The 21725-nt window shown below is 51.8% G+C and overlaps 1 protein-coding gene across 1 annotated transcript in view; it reads left to right on the forward strand.

The window, feature by feature from the left end:
* cop1 (COP1 E3 ubiquitin ligase) overlaps nt 1–21725 on the forward strand; it is a 266597-nt gene that overhangs the window by 228222 nt on the left and 16650 nt on the right. The window contains exons 8-10 of the mRNA XM_041207802.1: nt 9972–10053; nt 11166–11282; nt 16098–16215. Of these exons, the coding sequence (XP_041063736.1) occupies nt 9972–10053; nt 11166–11282; nt 16098–16215 (317 nt within the window). The remainder of the gene's footprint in view (nt 1–9971; nt 10054–11165; nt 11283–16097; nt 16216–21725) is intronic.

Consider the following 21725-nt stretch of genomic DNA (forward strand, 5'->3'; position numbering starts at 1 on the left):
GGTACGGGATGAGTCTCAGTGACGGTGAAGGGGACGAGATGAGTCTCAGTGACGGAGAAGGGGATGGGATGAGTCTCGGTGATGGAGAAGGGTACGGGATGAGTCTCGGTGACGGAGAAGGGGACGAGATGAGTCTCAGTGACGGAGAAGGGTATGGGATGAGTCTCGGTGACGGAGAAGGGGACGGGATGAGTCTCGGTGACGGAGAAGGGGACGGGATGAGTCTCGGTGACGGAGAAGGGGACGGGATGAGTCTCGGTGACGGAGAAGGGGACGGGATGAGTCTCGGTGACGGAGAAGGGGACGGGATGAGGCTCGGTGACGGAGAAGGGGACGAGATGAGTCTCAGTGAGGGGGTGGGGGACGGGATGTGTCTCGGTGACAGAATGGCGTGGGATGAGTCTCGATGATGGGATGAATCTCGGTGACAGAGAAGGGGACGGGATGAGTCTCGGTGACGGAGAAGGGGATGGGATGAGTCTCGGTGACTGAGAGGGGGACGAGCCGGATCTCGGTGACGGAGAAGGGGACAGGATGATTCTCGGTGACGGAGAAGGGGACGGGATGAGTCTCAGTGAGGGAGTGGGTGACGGGATGTGTCTCGATGACAGGATGAGTCTCGGTGATGGAGAAGGGGACAGGATGAGTCTCGGTGATGGAGAAGGGGACGGGATTTGTCTCGGTGACGGAGAAGGGGACGGGATGAGTCTTGGTGACGGAGTAGGGGACAGGATGAGTCTCGGTGATGGAGAAGGGGACGGGATGAGTCTCGGTGACGGAGAGGGGGACGAGCTGGATCTCGGTGACGGAGAAGTGGATAGGATGAGTCTTGGTGACGGAGAAGGGGACGGGATGAGTCTCAGTGATGGAGTGGGGGACGGGATGTGTCTCGGTGATAGAGAAGGGGAAGGGATGAGTCTTGGTGAGGGAGAAGGGGACGGGCCGGGTCTCGGTGACGGAGAAGGGGACAGGCCGGGTCTCGGTGACGGAGAAGGGGACAGGCCGGGTCTCGGTGACGGAGAAGGGGACGGGCCGGGTCTCGGTGATGGAGAAGGGTACGGGATGAGTCTCGGGGATGGGATGAGTCTCACTGATGGAGAAGGGGCCGGGATGAGTCTCTTTGACGGAGAAGGGGCCGGGATGAGTCTCTTTGACGGAGAAGGGGCCGGGATGAGTCTCTTTGACGGAGAAGGGGCCGGGATGAGTCTCTTTGACGGAGAAGGGGCCGGGATGAGTCTCTTTGACGGAGAAGGGGACGGGATGAGTCTCTTTGACGGAGAAGGGGACGGGATGAGTCTCGGTGACGGAGAAGAGGACGGGATGAGTCTCGGTGACGGAGAAGGGGATGGGATGAGTCTCGGTGACGGAGAAGGGGACGGGATGAGTCTCGGTGACGGAGAAGGGGACGGGATGAGTCTCGGTGATGGAGAAGGGGACGGGATGAGTCTCCGTGATGAAGAAGGGGACTGGATGAGTCTCGGTGACGGAGAAGGGGACAGGATGAATCTCAGTGACGGAGAAGGTGACGGGCCGGATCTCGGTGACGGAGAAGGGGACGGGATAAGTCTCGGTGACAGAGAATGGGACGGCATCAGCATCGGTGACGGAGAATTGGACGGGATCAGTCTCGGTGACGGAGAAGGGGACAAGCCGGGTCTCGGTTTTGGAGAAGGGGATGGTCTGCGACTCCGTGACGAAGAAGGGTGCGGGATGAGTCTCGGTGAGGGAGAAGGGGATGGGATGAGTCTCCGTGACGAAGAAGGGGACGGGATGAGTCTTGATGACGTAGAAGGGGACGGGCCGGGTCTCGGTGATGGAGAAGGGGACGGGATGAGTCTCGGTGATGGGGAAGGGGACGGGATGAGTCTCAGTGACGGAGAAGGGGACGGGCCGGGTCTCGGTGACGGAGAAGGGGACGGGCCAGATCAAGGTGACGGAGAAGCGGACGGGATGAGTCTTGATGACGGAGAATAGGACGGGCCGTGTCTCGGTGATGGAGAAGGGGACGGGATGAGTCTTGGTGACGGAGAAGCGGACGGGATGAGTCGCGGTGACGGAGAAGGGGACAGGATGAGTCTCGGTGACGGAGAAGGGGACGGGATGAGTTTCGGTGACGGAGATGGGGACGAGATGAGTCTCAGTGACGGAGAAGGGGACGGGATGAGTCTCGGTAACGGAGAAGGGGACAGGATGAGTCTTGGTGACGGAGAAGGCGACGGGATGAGTCTCAGTGAGGGAGTGGGGGACGGGATGTGTCTCGGTGATAGTCAAGCGGACGGGTTGAGTCTTGGTGAGGGAGAAGGGGACGGGCCGGGTCTCGGTGACGGAGAAGGGGACAGGCCGGGTCTCGGTGATGGAAAAGGGGACGGGCCGGGTCTCGGTGACGGAGAAGGGTACGGGATGAGTCTCGGGGATGGGATGAGTCTCTTTGACGGAGAAGGGGCCGGGATGAGTCTCTTTGACGGAGAAGGGGACGGGATGAGTCTCTTTGACGGAGATGGGGACGGGATGAGTCTCTTTGACGGAGATGGGGACGGGATGAGTCTCGGTGAGGGAGAAAGGGACGGGATGAGTCTCGGTGACGGAGAAGGGGACGTGATGAGTCTTGGTGACGGAGACGGGGACGGGATGAGTCTCGGTGATGGAGAAGGTGACTGGATGAGTCTCGGTGACGGAGAAGGGGACAAGATGAGTCTCGGTGATGGAGAACAGGACAGGATGAGACACAGTGATGGAGAAGGGGGCGGGCCAGATCTCGGTGACGGATAAGGGGACGGGATAAGTCTCGGTGACAGAGAATGGGACGGCATCAGTCTCGGTGACGGAGAATTGGACGGGATCAGTCTCGGTGATGGAGAAGGGGACGAGCCGGGTCTCGGTGTTGGAGAAGGGGACGGTCTGCGTCTCCGTGACGAAGAAGTGTGCGGGATGAGTCTCGGTGAGGGAGAAGGGGATGGGATGAGTCTCCGTGACGAAGAAGGGGACGGGATGAGTCGTGGTGACGGAGAAGGGGACGGGCCGGGTCTCGGTGATGGAGAAGTGGACGGGATAAGTCTCCATGATGGAGAAGGGGACGAGATGAGTCTCGGTGACAGAGAAGGGGACGGGATGAGTCTCGGTGACGGAGAAGGGGACGGGCTGGGTCTCGGTGACGGAGAAGGGGACGGGCCGGATCTCGGTGACGGAGAAGTGGACGGGATGAGTCTTGATGACGGAGAAGGGGATGGGCCGGGTCTCGGTGATGGAGAAGGGGACAGGATGAGTCTCGGTGACGGAGAAGGGGACAGGATGAGTCTCAGTGAGGGAGTGGGGGACGGGATGTGTCTCGGCGACAGAATGGGGCGTGATGAGTCTCAATGACGGGATGAGTCTCGGTTATGGAGAAGGGGACGGGATGCGCCTCGGTGACGGAGAAGGGGACGAGATGAGTCTCAGTGACGGAGAAGGAGACGGGATGAGTCTCGGTGATGGAGAAGGGGACGGGATGAGTCTCGGAGACGGAGAAGGGTACGGGATGAGTCTCGGTGACGGTGAAGGGGACGAGATGAGTCTCAGTGACGGAGAAGGGGATGGGATGAGTCTCGGTGATGGAGAAGGGTACGGGATGAGTCTCGGTGACGGAGAAGGGGACGAGATGAGTCTCAGTGACGGAGAAGGGGACGGGATGAGTCTCGGTGATGGAGAAGGGGACGGGATGAGTCTCGGTGATGGAGAAGGGGACGGGATGAGTCTCGGTGACGGAGAAGGGGACGGGATGAGTCTCGGTGACGGAGAAGGGGACGAGATGAGGCTCGGTGACGGAGAAGGGGACGGGATGAGTCTCGGTGACGGAGAAGGGGCCGAGATGAGTCTCAGTGACGGAGAAGGGGATGGGATGAGTCTCGGTGATGGAGAAGGGTACGGGATGAGTCTCGGTGACGGAGAAGGGGACGAGATGAGTCTCAGTGACGGAGAAGGGGACGAGATGAGTCTCAGTGAGGGGGTGGGGGACGGGATGTGTCTTGGTGACAGAATGGGGTGGGATGAGTCTCGATGACGGGATGAATCTCGGTGACAGAGAAGGGGACGGGATGAGTCTCGGTGACGGAGAAGGGGACGGGATGAGTCTCGGTGACGGAGAAGGGGACGGGATGAGTCTCGGTGACGGAGAAGGGGACGGGATGAGTCTGGGTGACGGAGAAGGGAACGGGATGAGTCTCGGTGACTGAGAGGGGGACGAGCCGGATCTCGGTGACGGAGAAGGGGACAGGATGATTCTCGGTGACGGAGAAGGGGACGGGATGAGTCTCAGTGAGGGAGTGGGTGACGGGATGTGTCTCGATGACAGGATGAGTCTCGGTGATGGAGAAGGGGACAGGATGAGTCTCGGTGATGGAGAAGGGGACGGGATTTGTTTCGGTGACGGAGAAGGGGACGGGATGAGTCTTGGTGACGGAGAAGGGGACAGGATGAGTCTCGGTGACGGAGAAGGGTACGGGATGAGTCTCGGTGACGGAGAGGGGGACGAGCTGGATCTCGGTGACGGAGAAGTGGACAGGATGAGTCTTGGTGACGGAGAAGGGGACGGGATGAGTCTCAGTGAGGGAGTGGGGGACGGGATGTGTCTCGGTGATAGAGAAGGGGAAGGGATGAGTCTTGGTGAGGGAGAAGGGGACGGGCCGGGTCTCGGTGACGGAGAAGGGGACAGGCCGGGTCTCGGTGACGGAGAAGGGGACAGGCCGGGTCTCGGTGACGGAGAAGGGGACGGGCCGGGTCTCGGTGATGGAGAAGGGTACGGGATGAGTCTCGGGGATGGGATGAGTCTCACTGATGGAGAAGGGGCCGGGATGAGTCTCTTTGACGGAGAAGGGGCCGGGATGAGTCTCTTTGACGGAGAAGGGGCCGGGATGAGTCTCTTTGACGGAGAAGGGGACGGGATGAGTCTCGGTGACGGAGAAGGGGACGGGATGAGTCTCGGTGATGGAGAAGGGGACAAGCCGGGTCTCGGTGTTGGAGAAGGGGATGGTCTGCGACTCCGTGACGAAGAAGGGTGCGGGATGAGTCTCGGCGAGGGAGAAGGGGATGGGATGAGTCTCCGTGACGAAGAAGCGGACGGGATGAGTCTTGGTGACGTAGAAGGGGACGGGCCGGGTCTCGGTGATGGAGAAGGGGACGGGATGACTCTCCGTGATGGAGAAGGGGACGGGATGAGTCTCGGTGACGGGGAAGTGGACGGGATGAGTCTCAGTGACGGAGAAGGGGACGGGCCGGGTCTCGGTGACGGAGAAGGGGACGGGCCGGATCAAGGTGACGGAGAAGCGGACGGGATGAGTCTTGATGACGGAGAATAGGACGGGCCGTGTCTCGGTGATGGAGAAGGGGACGGGATGAGTCTTGGTGACGGAGAAGCGGACGGGATGAGTTGCGGTGACGAAGAAGGGGACAGGATGAGTCTCGGTGACGGAGAAGGGGACGGGATGAGTCTCGGTGACGGAGATGGGGACGAGATGAGTCTCAGTGACAGAGAAGGGGACGGGATGAGTCTCGGTAACGGAGAAGGGGACAGGATGAGTCTTGGTGACGGAGAAGGCGACGGGATGAGTCTCAGTGAGGGAGTGGGGGACGGGATGTGTCTCGGTGATAGTCAAGCGGACGGGTTGAGTCTTGGTGAGGGAGAAGGGGACGGGCCGGGTCTCGGTGACGGAGAAGGGGACAGGCCGGGTCTCGGTGATGGAAAAGGGGACGGGCCGGGTCTCGGTGACGGAGAAGGGTACGGGATGAGTCTCGGGGATGGGATGAGTCTCTTTGACGGAGAAGGGGCCGGGATGAGTCTCTTTGACCGAGAAGGGGACGGGATGAGTCTCTTTGACGGAGATGGGGACGGGATGAGTCTCTTTGACGGAGATGGGGACGGGATGAGTCTCGGTGAGGGAGAAAGGGACGGGATGAGTCTCGGTGACGGAGAAGAGGACGGGATGAGTCTTGGTGACGGAGACGGGGACGGGATGAGTCTCGGTGATGGAGAAGGTGACTGGATGAGTCTCGGTGATGGAGAATGGGACAGGATGAGACACAGTGACGGAGAAGGGGGCGGGCCAGATCTCGATGACGGATAAGGAGACGGGATAAGTCTCGGTGACAGAGAATGGGACGGCATCAGTCTCGGTGACGGAGAATTGGACGGGATCAGTCTCGATGACGGAGAAGGGGACGTGATGAGTCTTGGTGACGGAGACGGGGACGGGATGAGTCTCGGTGATGGAGAAGGTGACTGGATGAGTCTCGGTGACGGAGAAGGGGACAAGATGAGTCTCGGTGATGGAGAACAGGACAGGATGAGACACAGTGATGGAGAAGGGGGCGGGCCAGATCTCGGTGACGGATAAGGGGACGGGATAAGTCTCGGTGACAGAGAATGGGACGGCATCAGTCTCGGTGACGGAGAATTGGACGGGATCAGTCTCGGTGATGGAGAAGGGGACGAGCCGGGTCTCGGTGTTGGAGAAGGGGACGGTCTGCGTCTCCGTGACGAAGAAGGGTGCGGGATGAGTCTCGGTGAGGGAGAAGGGGATGGGATGAGTCTCCGTGACGAAGAAGGGGACGGGATGAGTCGTGGTGACGGAGAAGGGGACGGGCCGGGTCTCGGTGATGGAGAAGGGGACGGGATAAGTCTCCATGATGGAGAAGGGGACGAGATGAGTCTCGGTGACAGAGAAGGGGACGGGATGAGTCTCGGTGACGGAGAAGGGGACGGGCTGGGTCTCGGTGACGGAGAAGGGGACGGGCCGGATCTCGGTGACGGAGAAGTGGACGGGATGAGTCTTGATGACGGAGAAGGGGATGGGCCGGGTCTCGGTGATGGAGAAGGGGACAGGATGAGTCTCGGTGACGGAGAAGGGGACAGGATGAGTCTCAGTGAGGGAGTGGGGGACGGGATGTGTCTCGGCGACAGAATGGGGCGGGATGAGTCTCAATGACGGGATGAGTCTCGGTGATGGAGAAGGGGACGGGATGCGTCTCGGTGACGGAGAAGGGGACGAGATGAGTCTCAGTGACGGAGAAGGGGACGGGATGAGTCTCGGTGATGGAGAAGGGGACGGGATGAGTCTCGGAGACGGAGAAGGGTACGGGATGAGTCTCGGTGACGGTGAAGGGGACGAGATGAGTCTCAGTGACGGAGAAGGGGATGGGATGAGTCTCGGTGATGGAGAAGGGTACGGGATGAGTCTCGGTGACGGAGAAGGGGACGAGATGATTCTCAGTGACGGAGAAGGGGATGGGATGAGTCTCGGTGATGGAGAAGGGTACGGGATGAGTCTCGGTGACGGAGAAGGGGACGAGATGAGTCTCAGTGACGGAGAAGGGGACGGGATGAGTCTCGGTGACGGAGAAGGGGACGGGATGAGTCTCGGTGACGGAGAAGGGTACGGGATGAGTCTCGGGGATGGGATGAGTTTCGGTGATGGAGAAGGGGCCGTGATGAGTCTTGGTGATGGAGAAGGGGACGGGATGAGTCTCCGTGATGAAGAAGAGGACTAGATGAGTCTCGGTGACGGAGAAGGGGACAGGCCGGATCTCGGTGACGGAGAAGGGGACGGGATAGGTCTCGGTGATGGAGAAGGGGACAGGATGAGTCTCAGTGACGGAGAAGGGGACAGGCCGGATCTCGGTGACGGAGAAGGGGACGGGATAAGTCTCGGTGATAGAGAATGGGACGGCATCAGTCTCGGTGACGGAGTATTGGACGGGATCAGTCTCGGTGATGGAGAAGGGGACGAGCCGGGTCTCGGTGTTGGAGAAGGGGACGGTCTGCGTCTCCGTGACGAAGAAGGGTGCGGGATGAGTCTCGGTGAGGGAGAAGTGGCTGGGTTGTGTCTCCGTGACGAAGAAGGGGACGGGATGAGTCTTGGTGACGGAGAAGGGGACGGGATGAGTCTTGGTGACGGAGAAGGGGACGGGATGAGTCTTGGTGACGGAGAAGGGGACGGGCCGGGTCTCGGTGATGGAGAAGGGGACGGGATAAGTCTCTGTGATGGAGAAGGGGACGGGATGAGCCTCGGTGACGGAGAAGGGGACGAGATGAGTCTTGGTGACGGAGAAGGGGACGGGCCGGGTCTCGGTGATGGAGAAGGGGACGGGCCGGATCTCGGTGACGGAGAAGCGGACGGGATGAGTCTTGATGACGGAGAAGGGGACGGGCCGGGTCTCGGTGATGGAGAAGGGGACGGGATGAGTCTCGGTGACGGAGAAGGGGTCGGGATGAGTCGCGGTGACGGAGAAGGGGACAGGATGAGTCTCGGTGACGGAGAAGGGGACGGGATGAGTCTCGGTGACGGAGAAGGGGACGGGAGGAGTCTCGGTGACGGAGAAGGGGACGGGTCGAGTCTCGGTGACGGAGAAGGGGACGGGACGAGTCTCGGTGACGGAGAAGGGGACGGGACGAGTCTCGGTGACGGAGAAGGGGACGGGATGAGTCTCGGTGACGGCGAAGGGGACGGGATGAGCCTCGGTGACGGAGAAGGGGACGGTCCTTGTCTCTGTGACGAAGAAGGGTGCGGGATGAGTCTCAGTGACGGAGAAGGGGACGGGATATGTCCCAGTGACGGGCTGGGACTCTGTGACAGAGAAGGGGGCGGGAAGAGTCCCGATGACGGAGAAGGGGACGGGCCGGGTCTCGGTGACGGAGAAGGGGACGGGATGAGTCTCGGTGACGGAGAAAGGGACAGGCCTGGTCTCGGTGATGGAGAAGGGGACGGGCCGGATTCTCAGTGGCGGAGAAGAGGACGGGATGAGTCTCGGTGACGGAGAATCTTGGTTTCAGAGAAGGGGACAGGCTAAGCCTTGAAGGGGAGAGCGTCAAGCTTGTACCGTGACCCATAAACTTGCTAGATCTAAAATTCTTTCACGCGCATAGATCCATTCCATGCCTCACGCCCTTTTTGATTTACATGGGAGCATGGTGAGCCTGTAATTACGTGTTGGTTTTTCCATGCCAATGCCTTTGCCATCAGAATCTATTTGCCAATCCATCAGTGTTATTTTTCTCGTGCAATAGAAATGTTGTGATTGTTTGAAATTTGCCATGCTTGTGTTTCTCCTAATGAGTGCAAGGTGACGAGCTTCAGCCACATGTCTCTCTTTTCTGCAACACACCAGTAATTACCTTCAGATTTTCACACTCATTCCAACCTTCATTCCCTCCTATTACCTTCATTCTTTATGTTTTTAACTGTGAAGATAGTCGCTAAATGTTTATTTCATGTCTCTGCCATTCCCTCATTCCCCATGATGTTTTCTACTGTTTCTGCCTCTCGGAACCATATTTACTTGCATTTATCTCTTTCTCCTTATATACCTCAGGCACTTCTTCAAATCTGTCTTTATATTTCTTTCTAGTTTCTTCCATTCAATTTTCTCCCTTTCTCAATTGCTTGTTCATCCTTTATTGCTTTTTAAAACCTTCCTCATTCTTTTTCTGACAACAACCGCCACCCCCCCCCCCTCCCCCAAACCCAGCTACTTCTGTGGAGACTGAAGTCTGCATGATGATTGCATTACTGACTCGATTTTTCTGACTTACACCCTGTCCAACTCTATACTGCTATTAGGTGGCCTGAAACTCCTGCTACCAGTGTTTTTGTCACTTGTTACTTCCTAATCCCACCCATGCTGATTTCAGCTTTATCATGAACTCTGTTCATGTTGTGATCTGTGGTTATGCTCAATGCTTCAGTTCTGTAACCCCTGCTGCAGTGTATATTTATGTTTATATATGTATAACATCATTCAGTTCTTTTCCTGTACCTAAACTGTAGCAGCTAATGGCCTCTCAAGCCATTCAGTGAAATGATTCTTTGTGGATGTGACTTGTGACTTTTGAGAGGATTTTAATCAGTTTTCCTCCCCATTCACTATTTCATTGCAAAGATCTCAGTGCTGTATTGCTTGTTGAAATCTCAATTTGATTCAGCTGTTGTGTATTTTCACTACAGGAACATGAAAAGCGATGTTGGAGTGTGGATTTTAATCTAATGGATCCCAAACTGCTCGCTTCAGGTTCTGATGATGCTAAAGGTAATGTCACATGACTAGTGACTCGAGCTGATGAAAACTCTAAACCACCCTCTCTCCTGCACTTTGCAAAGCTTCACTTAAAGCTGCTGTTCAAGTTTGCTCCATCAAAGGTTTGATCCAATAAAACTTTACGATCCAGTTACCAAAACATGAAGCCTGCCAAGTGTAAATCAGGAAGTGTGCTGGCAAGCTGCTGCATGGCATCGATTAAAGAAGAAGGAATCTGCATAATCTAAAGGCAATGACAGGGCTGGTTGTTCATGCTTCAGGAAAACCTTTGACCGAGTTTCATATAAAAGGCCCTGATTGCAATTGATTAAAAGCCACAGAAATGGAGATGGCTGAATAAGTTGATAAATAAAAAAATAGAAAACACATTGCTTGTCATAGGTATAATGTTGTTGTTCAGCTGGAAGATTGAGGGGTGCAAAGCCAGAGTTTGGTGTGTTCTTTTTGTGACGTTAACAGGAAATTTTGGCAGCTTCTCTCGTGAGATTCTGAGTTTAAAAACCACATCTAGTGCACGAATCTCAGAACAGTAACTGTGGTCCAATTGGGTTCAGTACCTCTTTGGTCAAAGGATGGTTTGGGGGTGGTGGGGCAGAGTCAATTGGCCTGGGTTACTGCTGCTGATCACCTAGTGTGTCCAACTGGAAAGGATGCATTAGGCTCCAGTGCGCAATAACCCAAAGTCAGTAGGAATCGGCTTCACGAACACAAGGGACTTGGCAGATCCCTTGAGACTTCCTCTGGTAAGGAAGAGCGTGGGCCCAACTTGTTTAAAGATGTCCACAGACACTCAAACACTGGCAAACTGAAAGGAAACAGAATTAAAAAGATGAAACCTCCAAGCTTGTGTCAAAGGAAAAGTGAAGCTTTTCTGACCCACCAAGGCTCTGAACTGCTGGACCCCATCCCCCCCACCCCGCCCAGCCAGCTGGACCCTCTAACGGCCTGCCGGACCCGCCCGTCACCGATGGAGTCAACTTGCTGAGCTCACTGGGGAATGTCTCCATTTACATGATTCCTGATCCCAGGGCTGAGAAATGATCCCATTAATGTTGAATTGGCTATTTTATTGTTTATTATTAATCCCTTTTGTTTAATTTCAGTGAAGTTGTGGTCTACAAACCTGGATAACTCTGTGGCAAGCATTGAAGCAAAAGCCAACGTTTGCTGTGTTAAATTCAGTCCCACCTCCAGGTACCATCTGGCCTTTGGCTGTGCAGGTAACCTTATCTAAAATCCACCTTAACATGTCTTTCACTTGGGCAATTGTGTTCTCTTGTTGTGGGGATGATGTTTGGATTTGGAATTGCCCTGCAAGGTGCTATTTGCTTTAAATGTGCAGCTCGGTTCACAGCAACTGGTCACAGCGATTCAGGGCTAAAATCAGAGAATGGGCCTCGTTGTGCTTGTCATGACAGCTCCATCTGACTCCCTCCTCATTTTGTGGCTATGGCATTGCTATCAGACTCTAGATATCAGATGAATAACTCAAGGGAGACACATCCACTGCATGTTGCCCTCCTGTGACGTTCATAATGTAACAGGATCGAGGCAAGTGCACTGTGACTGGTGTTCCTGATATTACAACCTGGTCCATTTTTTGACAGGTGGAGAGGGGAGATTGGAACAAATAAGATATTGAGCTATTGGCAGTCTGCTTGAGGATCTCTAGTCCATTTTTTTTATACTTCAGCTGCTGGGTGACAGCTGGGCAGAGCAGCTAGTACTGTTGATTTGCCTCTGACCTTTCAGGGTGTGGCAGTGCCCAGCGACTGACCTCTTCAATTTATTAGGCAATCGCAGACTCACCTCTCTTCATTGAAGATTAGGGATTTATTTTTCATTCATTTACGGGATGTGGGCTTCGCTAGCAAGGCCAGCATTTATTGCCCATCCCTAATTGCCCCTTGAGAAGGTGGTGGTGAGCTGTTGTCTTGAACCGCTGCAGCCCATTTGGTGTAGGTACACCTACAGTGCTGTTAGGGAGGGAGTTCCAGGATTTTGACCCAGTGACAGTGAAGGAATGGAGATATATTTCCAAGTTAGGATGATGAGTGATTTGGAGGGGATGTTGCATTTGGTGGTGTTCCCATGTGTCTGCTGCCCTTGTCCTTCTAGACGGTAGATGTGGGTTTGGATGGTGCTTTTGAAGAGCCTAGACGAGTTGCTGCAGTGCATTTTGTTGATGGTACAGTTAGCTTCCTGGGGCTGTGCAGTAGAATAATAATCCTTACTACTCTAATCTCTGGGGACAACAAGTTGGTCAGCCCCGAGTACGGTAATGCCATTCACAATGTTGAATATTGCAACTATGCTCCTTCCAGCTGTAGATTGCACCTGGTTTGTGTTTTCATAACCCAACCTCTCACCTAGTGGCCACTTTGTGTGGTGTCTGGTATCCTGGGGGTTCACTGCTGGCTGTGAGCTGGACCTAATGCAGCCTTTCACACAAGAAGACTGTTCCTGGCCAAACCTACAAACCCAGCTGATGTCTGCAAATCACATGTTAATGGGCTGTAACTTCCCAGCTCCAGAGCAGTGCCACTGGGAGGTACCCTCAAGATGCGCTGGGGAACCTGCCGCCCGCCCCTTGCAACCCCCCCCCCAGGCGGTTCCCAGGTAAGGTTAGCACAGTATTTGCCTGGGAAGTGCCAACTTCCCCTGAGCAATTGCCCTGCACTGGGAACCATTTGAAAATGTAATTTAAATGGCAAAGGTCTGATGGTTCCAACTGGGTCGCATCAATCGTTACCCAGAAAATGTTAGTAGGATTAAAACCACTTCTAACTTCTGGGTAACTACTACACCAACCCCCCGCAAAGGACTAGCTCTCCCACGCTCCCACACCCTCGCGAACACCCGCCCACCCTCGCAGTGCGGGACCCCCGTGACACTCCCGCAACGTGGCACACCCACAAACTCCTGAGGGACCCCCGCGCAGGGATTTTGCGCACCCCCCCTCATGCGGGGCTCCCCATCTCCATGGGATTTTCCCCCCATACCTGCAGGATCACGGGGTATCCCCTCTCCCCTGCATCAGGACTCTTTCTCCTCCGCACCTGCAAGCGAAGCCCTTCCCTCACTCCGTTTCGTTCCCCACCCCACTTCAGCCCGACTTAAACTACCGCCCCCAGCCTTACCCACTAAGCCCAATCCAACCATGAGTGATGTACAAAAGAGGACATGGCCTCCTTACATCTGACTGAGCTGCCCTCAGCACTAGGCCCTGGGAACGCGCTGCACTGCCCAGATGTCGCCTGGCCTGAGTCGGAAGTTCGGATAAGAGTGAAAATAGGAATGGAGAGGCAAACCAACTCTGCCACTCGGCGGAAGTTCAGGCTGGTTATGTTTAGTTTAGAAGACAGTGCTGAACGTTGAACAAGATGGAGGTGGCAGTCATTTCAGTTCCACAGTCTGGTAGATATAAATAAACTGAAATTCCTCGCTTTCTTAACTGGTCATGAAATGTCTGAGAAGTAACCAAGGAAATTAGCAGAAAATTAGTGATGACAAATGTAGGTCCTTTACATTCTGAAACAGGAGAATTTATAATAGAGAACAAAGTAATGGCAGAGCAATTAAACAACTGCTTCAGTTCTGTCTTCATGGAGGAAGACACAAATAACTTCCCAGAAGTACTAGAGAATCAAGGATCTAGTGAGAAGGAGGAATTGAAGGAAATTAGTATTACTAAAATAATAATGCTGGAGAAATTAATGAGACTGAAAGCCAATAAATCCCCAGGGCCTGATAATTTGCATCCCAGGGTACTGAAGGGAGGTGGCCATGGAAATAGAGGATGCGTTGGTTGTCATCTTCCAAAATTCTGTAGATTCTGGAACAGTCTTGGCAGATTGGTGGGTGAAAGGGAAAACAGTGAATTACAGATCAGTTAACCTAACTTCAATAGTAAGGGAAATGCTGGAGCTTGTTATAAAGGACGCGATAACAGGACACTTAGAAATATATCAAACAAAGTTAGCATGGATTTATGAAAGGGAAATCACATTTGACAAACCTACTGGAGTTCTTTGAGGACATAACTAACAGAATAGATTAGGGAGAACCAGTGGATGTGTATTTGAAAATTTATAAAGCTTTTGATAAAACCCCAAGTAAGAGATTAGCATGTAAAATTCAAGCACATGGAATTGGGGGTAATATATTAGCATGGATTGAGAATTGGTTAGCAGACAGGAAGCAGAGTAGTTATCCACTTTGGTCAGAAAAACAGAATGACAGTATTATTTAAGTGGTGGTGGATGTTGTTGTACAAAAGGACTTGGGTGTCCTTGTGCACCAATCACTGAAAACAAGCGTGCACGCAAGCAGTTAAGAAGGCAAATGGTATGTTGGCCTTCATTGTGAGAGTACTTGAATACAGGAGCAAGGATGTCTTACTGCAGCTGTACAGGGCCTTGGTGAGACCACACCTGGAGTATTGTGTGCAGTTTTGGCCGCCTCACCTAAGAAAGGATATACGTGCCATAGAGGGAGTGCAGCAAAGGTTCACCAGACTGATCGCTCGGGTGGCAGGATTGTTGTATGAGGAGAGATTGGGTCGACCAGGCCTGTATTCACTGTAATTTAGATGAATGAGAGGAGATCCAATTGAAACACATAAAATTCTGACAGGGCTGGACAGACTGGATACAGGGATGATGTTTCCTCTGGTTGGGGGGTCTGGAACAAGGGGTCACAGGCTCAGGGTACGCGGTAGGGCATTTAGGACTGAGATGAGGATAAACTTCTTCACTCAGAGGGTGGTGAACCTGTGGAATTCTCTATCTCAGAAGCTGTAGAGGCCAAGTCACTGAATATATATAAGAAGGAAATAGATTTTTCGACTTTTATAGGCCTCAAGGGGCATGAGGAGAGAGCAGGGATATGGCATGAGATAGAGGATCAGCCAGAATCATCTTGAATGGCGGAACAGGCTCGAAGGGCCGAATGACTGACCTATTTTCCATTTTTTCATGACAGTACAGGTGCTCTGAGTCACCTTGGAGGGTGTGCTCGCTTCCCCCAAGGAGACCTTGGTGTGTGGGGTTTTGCCGTGCAAGGAGTGCTGAAGGGTTTTGGCCTATCCTAAAAGCAGAGGGTTCATCAATGAGAACTTTGTTGGGGAAGTTCCTCCTGGAGCTTTCCCTGAGCGGAGACAGCCCCGCGCCCCCCCCCCCCCGGAGCACAGTGGCCGCTGTATATATCATATACAAAATGCACTGCAGCAATTCACCAAGGCTGTAACTTCAAGGAACATGGATGCTTTTATGTAGTTTAAACATTGTGGACCGTTCCCTGTAACTTTACATACTGACTGTACACGGTTCCCTGTAACTTTACGCACTGACTGTACACGGTTCCCTGTAACTTTACACATTGTAGAGTATTCCCTGTAACTTTATAAACTGTAAATGGCTCCTTGTAACTTAACACGCAAGCCTATTCCCTACTATACACACGCTAGTCTATTCCCTGTAACTTTACACACGCTAGTCTATTCCCTGTAACTTTACACACGCTAGTCTATTCCCTGTAACTTTACACACGCTAGACTATTCCCTGTAACTTTACACACGCTAGACTATTCCCTGTAACTTTACACACGCTAGACTATTCCCTGTAACTTTACACATGCTAGACCATTCCCTGTAACTTTACACATGCTAGACTATTCCCTGTAACTTTACACATGCTAGACCATTCCCTGTAACTTTACACATTGTAGACAGTTCCCTGTAGCTTTACACACTGTAGATGGTTCCCTGTAACTTTGTGCATTGACTGTTCCCTATAACTTTGCATACTGTAGACTGCTCCCTGTAACTTTACACACTGACTGTAGATGGTTCCCTGTAACTTTACACACTGACAAATGGTTCCCTGTAAATTTGCACATTATCTGTAGACGGTTCCCTGTATCTTTCTATTCTACTGTTCTGACAATTCCCTGTAGATGCATCAATGCCAATTTTGACTGCACCTTAGCAGAGTGTTCTTCATTCTTCAAGCTCAAATGTTTGTTCTTTTCGCAGATCACTGTGTTCATTACTATGACCTGCGGAACACTAAACAGCCTATCATGGTGTTTAAAGGACATCGCAAGGCAGTGTCATATGCCAAGTTTGTAAGTGGAGAAGAAATAGTTTCAGCGTGAGTTCCATTTTGCTTTTGATACTCGTGAATTTAGTGGATGGCATCATGCTGTAATGATGGGGAGATGGTAGCAGAGTGGTAATGCTACTAGGCTAGTAACCCAGAGGCCCAGGCTCATGGCCCGGGGGGGGCAAGGGATCAAATCCCACCATGGTTCCCCATTAGTTTCCACACTGACTGTAGATGGTTCCTTGTAACTTTGAACACTGACTGTAGACAGCTCCCTGTAACTTTACACACTAACTGTAGACCATTCCCTGTAACTTTACACAATGACTGTAGACGGTTCCCTGTAACTTTACGCACTGATTGTGGACGGTTCCCTGTAACTTTACGCACTGATTGTGGACGGTTCCCTGTAACTTTACGCACTGATTGTAGACGGCTCCCTGTAACTTTGCACACTGACTGTAGATGGTTCCACGTAACTTTGCACACTGACTGCAGACAGTTCTCTGAACTGTGCACACTGACTGTAGACAGTTCTCTGTTACTTTATGCACTGACTGTACATGGGTCCCTGTAACTATACACACAGATTGTAGATGGCTCCCTGTAACTATACACATTGATTGTAGATGGCTCCCTGTAACTATACACATTGATTGTAGATGGCTCTCTGTAACTATACACATTGATTGTAGATGGCTCCCTGTAACTATACACGTTGATTATAGATGGCTCCCTGTAACTATACACACTGACTGTAGATGGTTCCCTGTAACTATACACACTGACTGTGGACAGTTCTCTGTAACTTTATGCACCGACTGTACATGGTTCCCAGTAACTATACACACTGACTGTAGATGGTTCTCTGTAGCTTTGCTCACTGACTGTAGACAGTTCACAGCTGGTGGAACTTAAATGCAATTAGTAAATCTGGAATTGTAAAGCTAATCTCAATAATGGTGACCATGAAACTGTGTCGATTGTCATAAAAACTATCTGGTTCACTAATGTATTTTATGGAAGGAAACCTGCCATCCTTAGCTGGCCTGACCTACATGTAACCCTAGACTCCCAGCAAGGTGGTTGACTCTTAACTGCCCTTTGAAATGGCCTGGCAAACCACTCAGTTTCTTTATACGTTCATGAAATGTGGATGTTGCTGGCTAGGCCAACATTTATTGACCATCCCTAATTGCTCTCCAGAAGGTGGTGGTGAGCTGCCGTCTTGAACCGCTGTAGTCCATGCGGTTTAGGTAGACCCACAGTGCTGTTAGGGAGTTTCAGGATTTTGACCCAGCGACAGTGAAGGAACAGTGATATATTTCCAAGTCAGGGCGGTGAGTGACTTGGAGGGGAACTTCCAGGTGGTGGTGTTCCCATGTGTCTGCTGCCCTTGTCCTTCTAGATGGTAGTGGTCGTGGGTTTGGAAGGTGCTGTCTAAGGAGCCTTGGTGAATTCCTGCAGTGAATCTTGTAGATGGTACACACTGCTGCTACTGTGCATTGGTGGTGGAAGGAGTGAATGTTTGTGGATGTGGTGCCAGTCAAATGGGCTGCTTTGTCCTGAATGGTGTCCAGCTTCTCGAGTGTTGTGGGAGCTGCACTCATCCAGGCAATTGGGGAGTATTCCATCACACTCTTGACTTGTGCCTTGTAGATGGTGGACAGGCTTTGGGGAGTCAGGAAGTGAGTTACTCATCGCACAGTTCCAGCCTCTGACCTGTATTAAATGTATTTATGCATAGTATTTATATGGCTAGCCCAGTTCAGCTTCTGGTCAATGGTAACCATCAGGATGTTGATAGTGGAGGATTCAGTGATAGTAATGCCAAGGACCGATGGTTAAACTCTCTCTTGTTGTAGAGGGTCATTGTCTGAAACTTGTGTGGCGTGAATGTTAGTTGCCACTTCTCAGCCCAAGCTTTGATATTGTCCAGGTCTTGCTGCATTTGGCCATGGAATCACTGAATCACAGAATTGTTATGGCGCAGGAGGAGGCCATTCAGCCCCGTCAGGTCTGTACTGGCTCTCCAAATGAGCATCATGACGTCGTGTCGTTCTCCTGCTTTTTCCCCTTACCCTTGCACATTGTTTCTATTCAAATAATTTTGTAATGCCCACTTAAAGGTTGCGATTGAACCTGCCTCCACCACACTTCCAGGCAGTGCATTCCAGACCCAAACCTCTCACTATGTGCAAATGTTTATTCTCACATCACATTTGCTTCTTTTGCAAATCACTTTCAATCTGTGCCCTCTGGTTCTTGATCTTTTCACGAGTGAGAACAGTTCCTCCCTATCTACTCTGTCCAGCCACCTCATGATTTTGAACACCTCTATCAAATCTCCTCTTGGGCTTCTCCTCTCCCAGGAGAACTCCTCTCTAATCTATCTTCGTAACTTAAGTTTCTCATCCCTGGAACCATTCTTATAAATCTCTGTTGCACTTTGCCCAGTGCAATCACATCCTTCCTATAGTGTGGTTCCCAGAACTGTATACAGTACTCCAGTTGAGATCTAACTAGTGTTCTATACAAGTTCAGCATAACCTCCCTGCTTTTGTACTCTGTGCCCCTATTAACAAAGCCCAGGATGCTGTATGCTTTATTAACTGCTCCCTCCATGTGTCCTACCACCTTCAATGATCCAAGCACATATATGTGACACGGACTGCTTCAGTATCTGAGGAGTCGCGAATGTTGCTGCGTATTTTGCAATCATCAGTGAACATCCCCACTTCTGACCTTATAATGGAAGGAAGGTCATTGATGAAGCTGCTGACGATGGATGGGCCGAGGACATCACCCTCAGGAACTCCTGCAGTGAAGTCCTGGGACTGAGATGATTGACCTCTAACAACCACAACCATCTTCCTCTGTGCTAGGTATGACTCCAATCAACTGAGAAGTTTTCCCCCTGATTCCCATTGACTCCAGTTTTGCTAAGTCTCCTTGATGCCACACTCGGCCAAATGCAGCCTTGATGTCAAGGGCAGTCACTTTCACCTCACCTTGGGAGTTCAGCTCTTTTGTCCATGTTTGAACCAAGGCTGTAACGAGGGCAGGAGCTGAGTGGCCCTGACAGAACCCAAACTAAGCATTAGTGAGCAGGATATTGCTAAGCAAATGCTGCTTGATAGCAATGTTGATGACCCCTGCCAGCACTTTACTGATGATCGAGAATAGATTGATGGGGCAGTAATTGGCCGGGTTGGATTTTTCCTGCTTTTTGTATACAGGACATACCTGGGCAATTTTCCACATAGGTAGGTAGATGCCAGTGTTGCATCTGTATTGGAATAGTTTGGCTAGGGGCATGGCAAGTTCTGGAGCGTAATTTTTCAGTACTATTGCTGGAATATTGCCAGGGCCCATAACTTTTGCAGTATCCAGGGCCTTCAGCCATTTCTTGATATCATGTGGAGTGAATTGAATTGGCTGAAGACTGGCATCTGTGATGCTGCGGACCTCCAGAGGAGGCCGAGATGGATCATCCACTTGATAGTTATGGCTGAAGATTGTAGCAAACGTTTCAGCCTTATCTTTTGCACTGATTGCTGGGCTCCTCCGCCATTGAGGATGGGGGTATTTGTGGAGCCTCCTCCTCCACTGAGTTGTTTAATTGTCCACCACCATTCACAAATGGATGTGGCAGGACTGCAGAACTTAGATCTGATCCATTGGTTGTAGGATTGCTTAGCTCTGTCTATAACTTGCTGCTTATGCTGTTTGGTATGCAAGTAGTCCTGGGTTATAGCTTCACCAGGTTGCCACCTCATGTTTAGGTATGCCTGATGCTGCTCCTGGCATGCCCTCTGGCACTCTTCATTGAACCAGGTTTGATCCTTTAGCTTGGTAATGTTAGAGTGGGAGTTATGCCAGGCCATGAGGTTACAGATTGCAGTTGAGTACAATTCTGCTGCTGCTGATAGCCCACAGCGCCTCATGGATTCCCAGTCTTGAATTGCTAGATCTGTCGCATTTTGCATGGTGGTAGTGCCACACAACCCAATGGAGGGTCTCCTCGATGTGAAATTGAGACTTTGTCTCCACAACGACTGTGCGGTGGTCACTCCTACTGATACTGTCAAGGACAGATGTATCTGCGGCAGGCAGGTTGGTGAGGATGAGGTCAAGTATGCTTTTCCCTCTTGTTGGTTCCCTCACCAACTGCCACAGACCCAGTCTTAGCAGTTATGTCCTTTAGGACTCGGCCAGCTCAGTCAGTGCTACCGAGTCACCTTTGGTGATGGATATTCGTATCCCCCACCCAGAGTACATTCTGCACCCTTGCCACCCTCAGTGCTTCCTCCAAGTGGTGTTCAACATGGAGGAGCACTGATTCATCAGCTGAGGGAGGGCGGTACATGATAATCAGCAGGAGGTTTCCTTGTCCATGTTTGACCCGATGCCATGAGATTTCATGGGGTCCAGAGTCGATGTTGAGGACTCCCAGGGCAACTCCCTCTTGACTTTATACCACTGTACCACCACCTCTGCTGGGTCTGTCCTGCCAGTGGGACAGGATATACCCAGGGATGGTGATGGTGGTGTCTGGGACATTATCTGTAAGATATGATTCTGTGAGGATGTCTATTTCAGGCTGTTGCTTGACTAATCTGTGAAATAGCTCTCTCAATTTTGGTACTAGCTCCTAGGAGGACTTTGCAGGGTCAATAGGGCTGGGTTTGTTGTTGTCATTTCCAATGCTTAGGTCAATGCTGTGCGGTTCGCCCAGTTTCATTCCTTTTTATTGGCTTGGTACAAAATGAGTGGCTTGCTAGGCCATTTCAGAGAGCATTCAAGAGTCAACCGCATTGCTGTGGAATTGGAGTCACATATAGGTCAGACTAGGTAAGGATGGCAGGTTTCCTTCCCAAAAGGACATTAGTCAACCAGATGGGTTTTTACGACAATTGACAATTGACAATGGTCATCACTAGACTTTTAATTCCAGATTTTTATTTCACCATCTGCTGTGGTGTGATTCGAACAGGGTCCCCAAAGCATCCCTGGCTCCCTGAATTACTAGTCCAGTGACAATACCACAATGCCACCTGCTCCCCAATAAGTTCAAGGGCAATTAGGAATGGGCAACAAATGCTGGCCTTGCCAGCGATGCCCACATCCCATGAAAGAAATCATTCCAGTTGATAAGAGAAGATCCCATTGAGCTGGTTGTGATAAGATGTGCTCCATTGTAACCTGAAGTTCTGACAGTAATCAGAGAAGTTTATGGGCAGGGGTTGATGTTTATGATGTGAGTTCTGGTCCAGCATATCGCAAATCTACCATTGTGGGCCTGCACCTTCTGAGGCAGGAGGAAGGTACAATGTGATTGGGATCACAACAGATGCCCCTTGCCTTGTCACTTCTCTGATCAATTGGACTCCAGCGTGGGCCAACAGAGGACCTCATCATCAGTTGAGGCCTGAATGGTAACCCTCTCAATTTATCAAAGATTCCTGAAATGTATTTGCTTCTCCACACTTGATTCTCTCTCACTGTGATTCAGCTCAGTTTGTCCCAACTCAGTCTGGCTGATGAGACCAGTTCTC

Source organism: Carcharodon carcharias, chromosome 16, assembly GCF_017639515.1.
Source record: "Carcharodon carcharias isolate sCarCar2 chromosome 16, sCarCar2.pri, whole genome shotgun sequence".
Lineage (NCBI taxonomy): Eukaryota > Metazoa > Chordata > Chondrichthyes > Lamniformes > Lamnidae > Carcharodon > Carcharodon carcharias.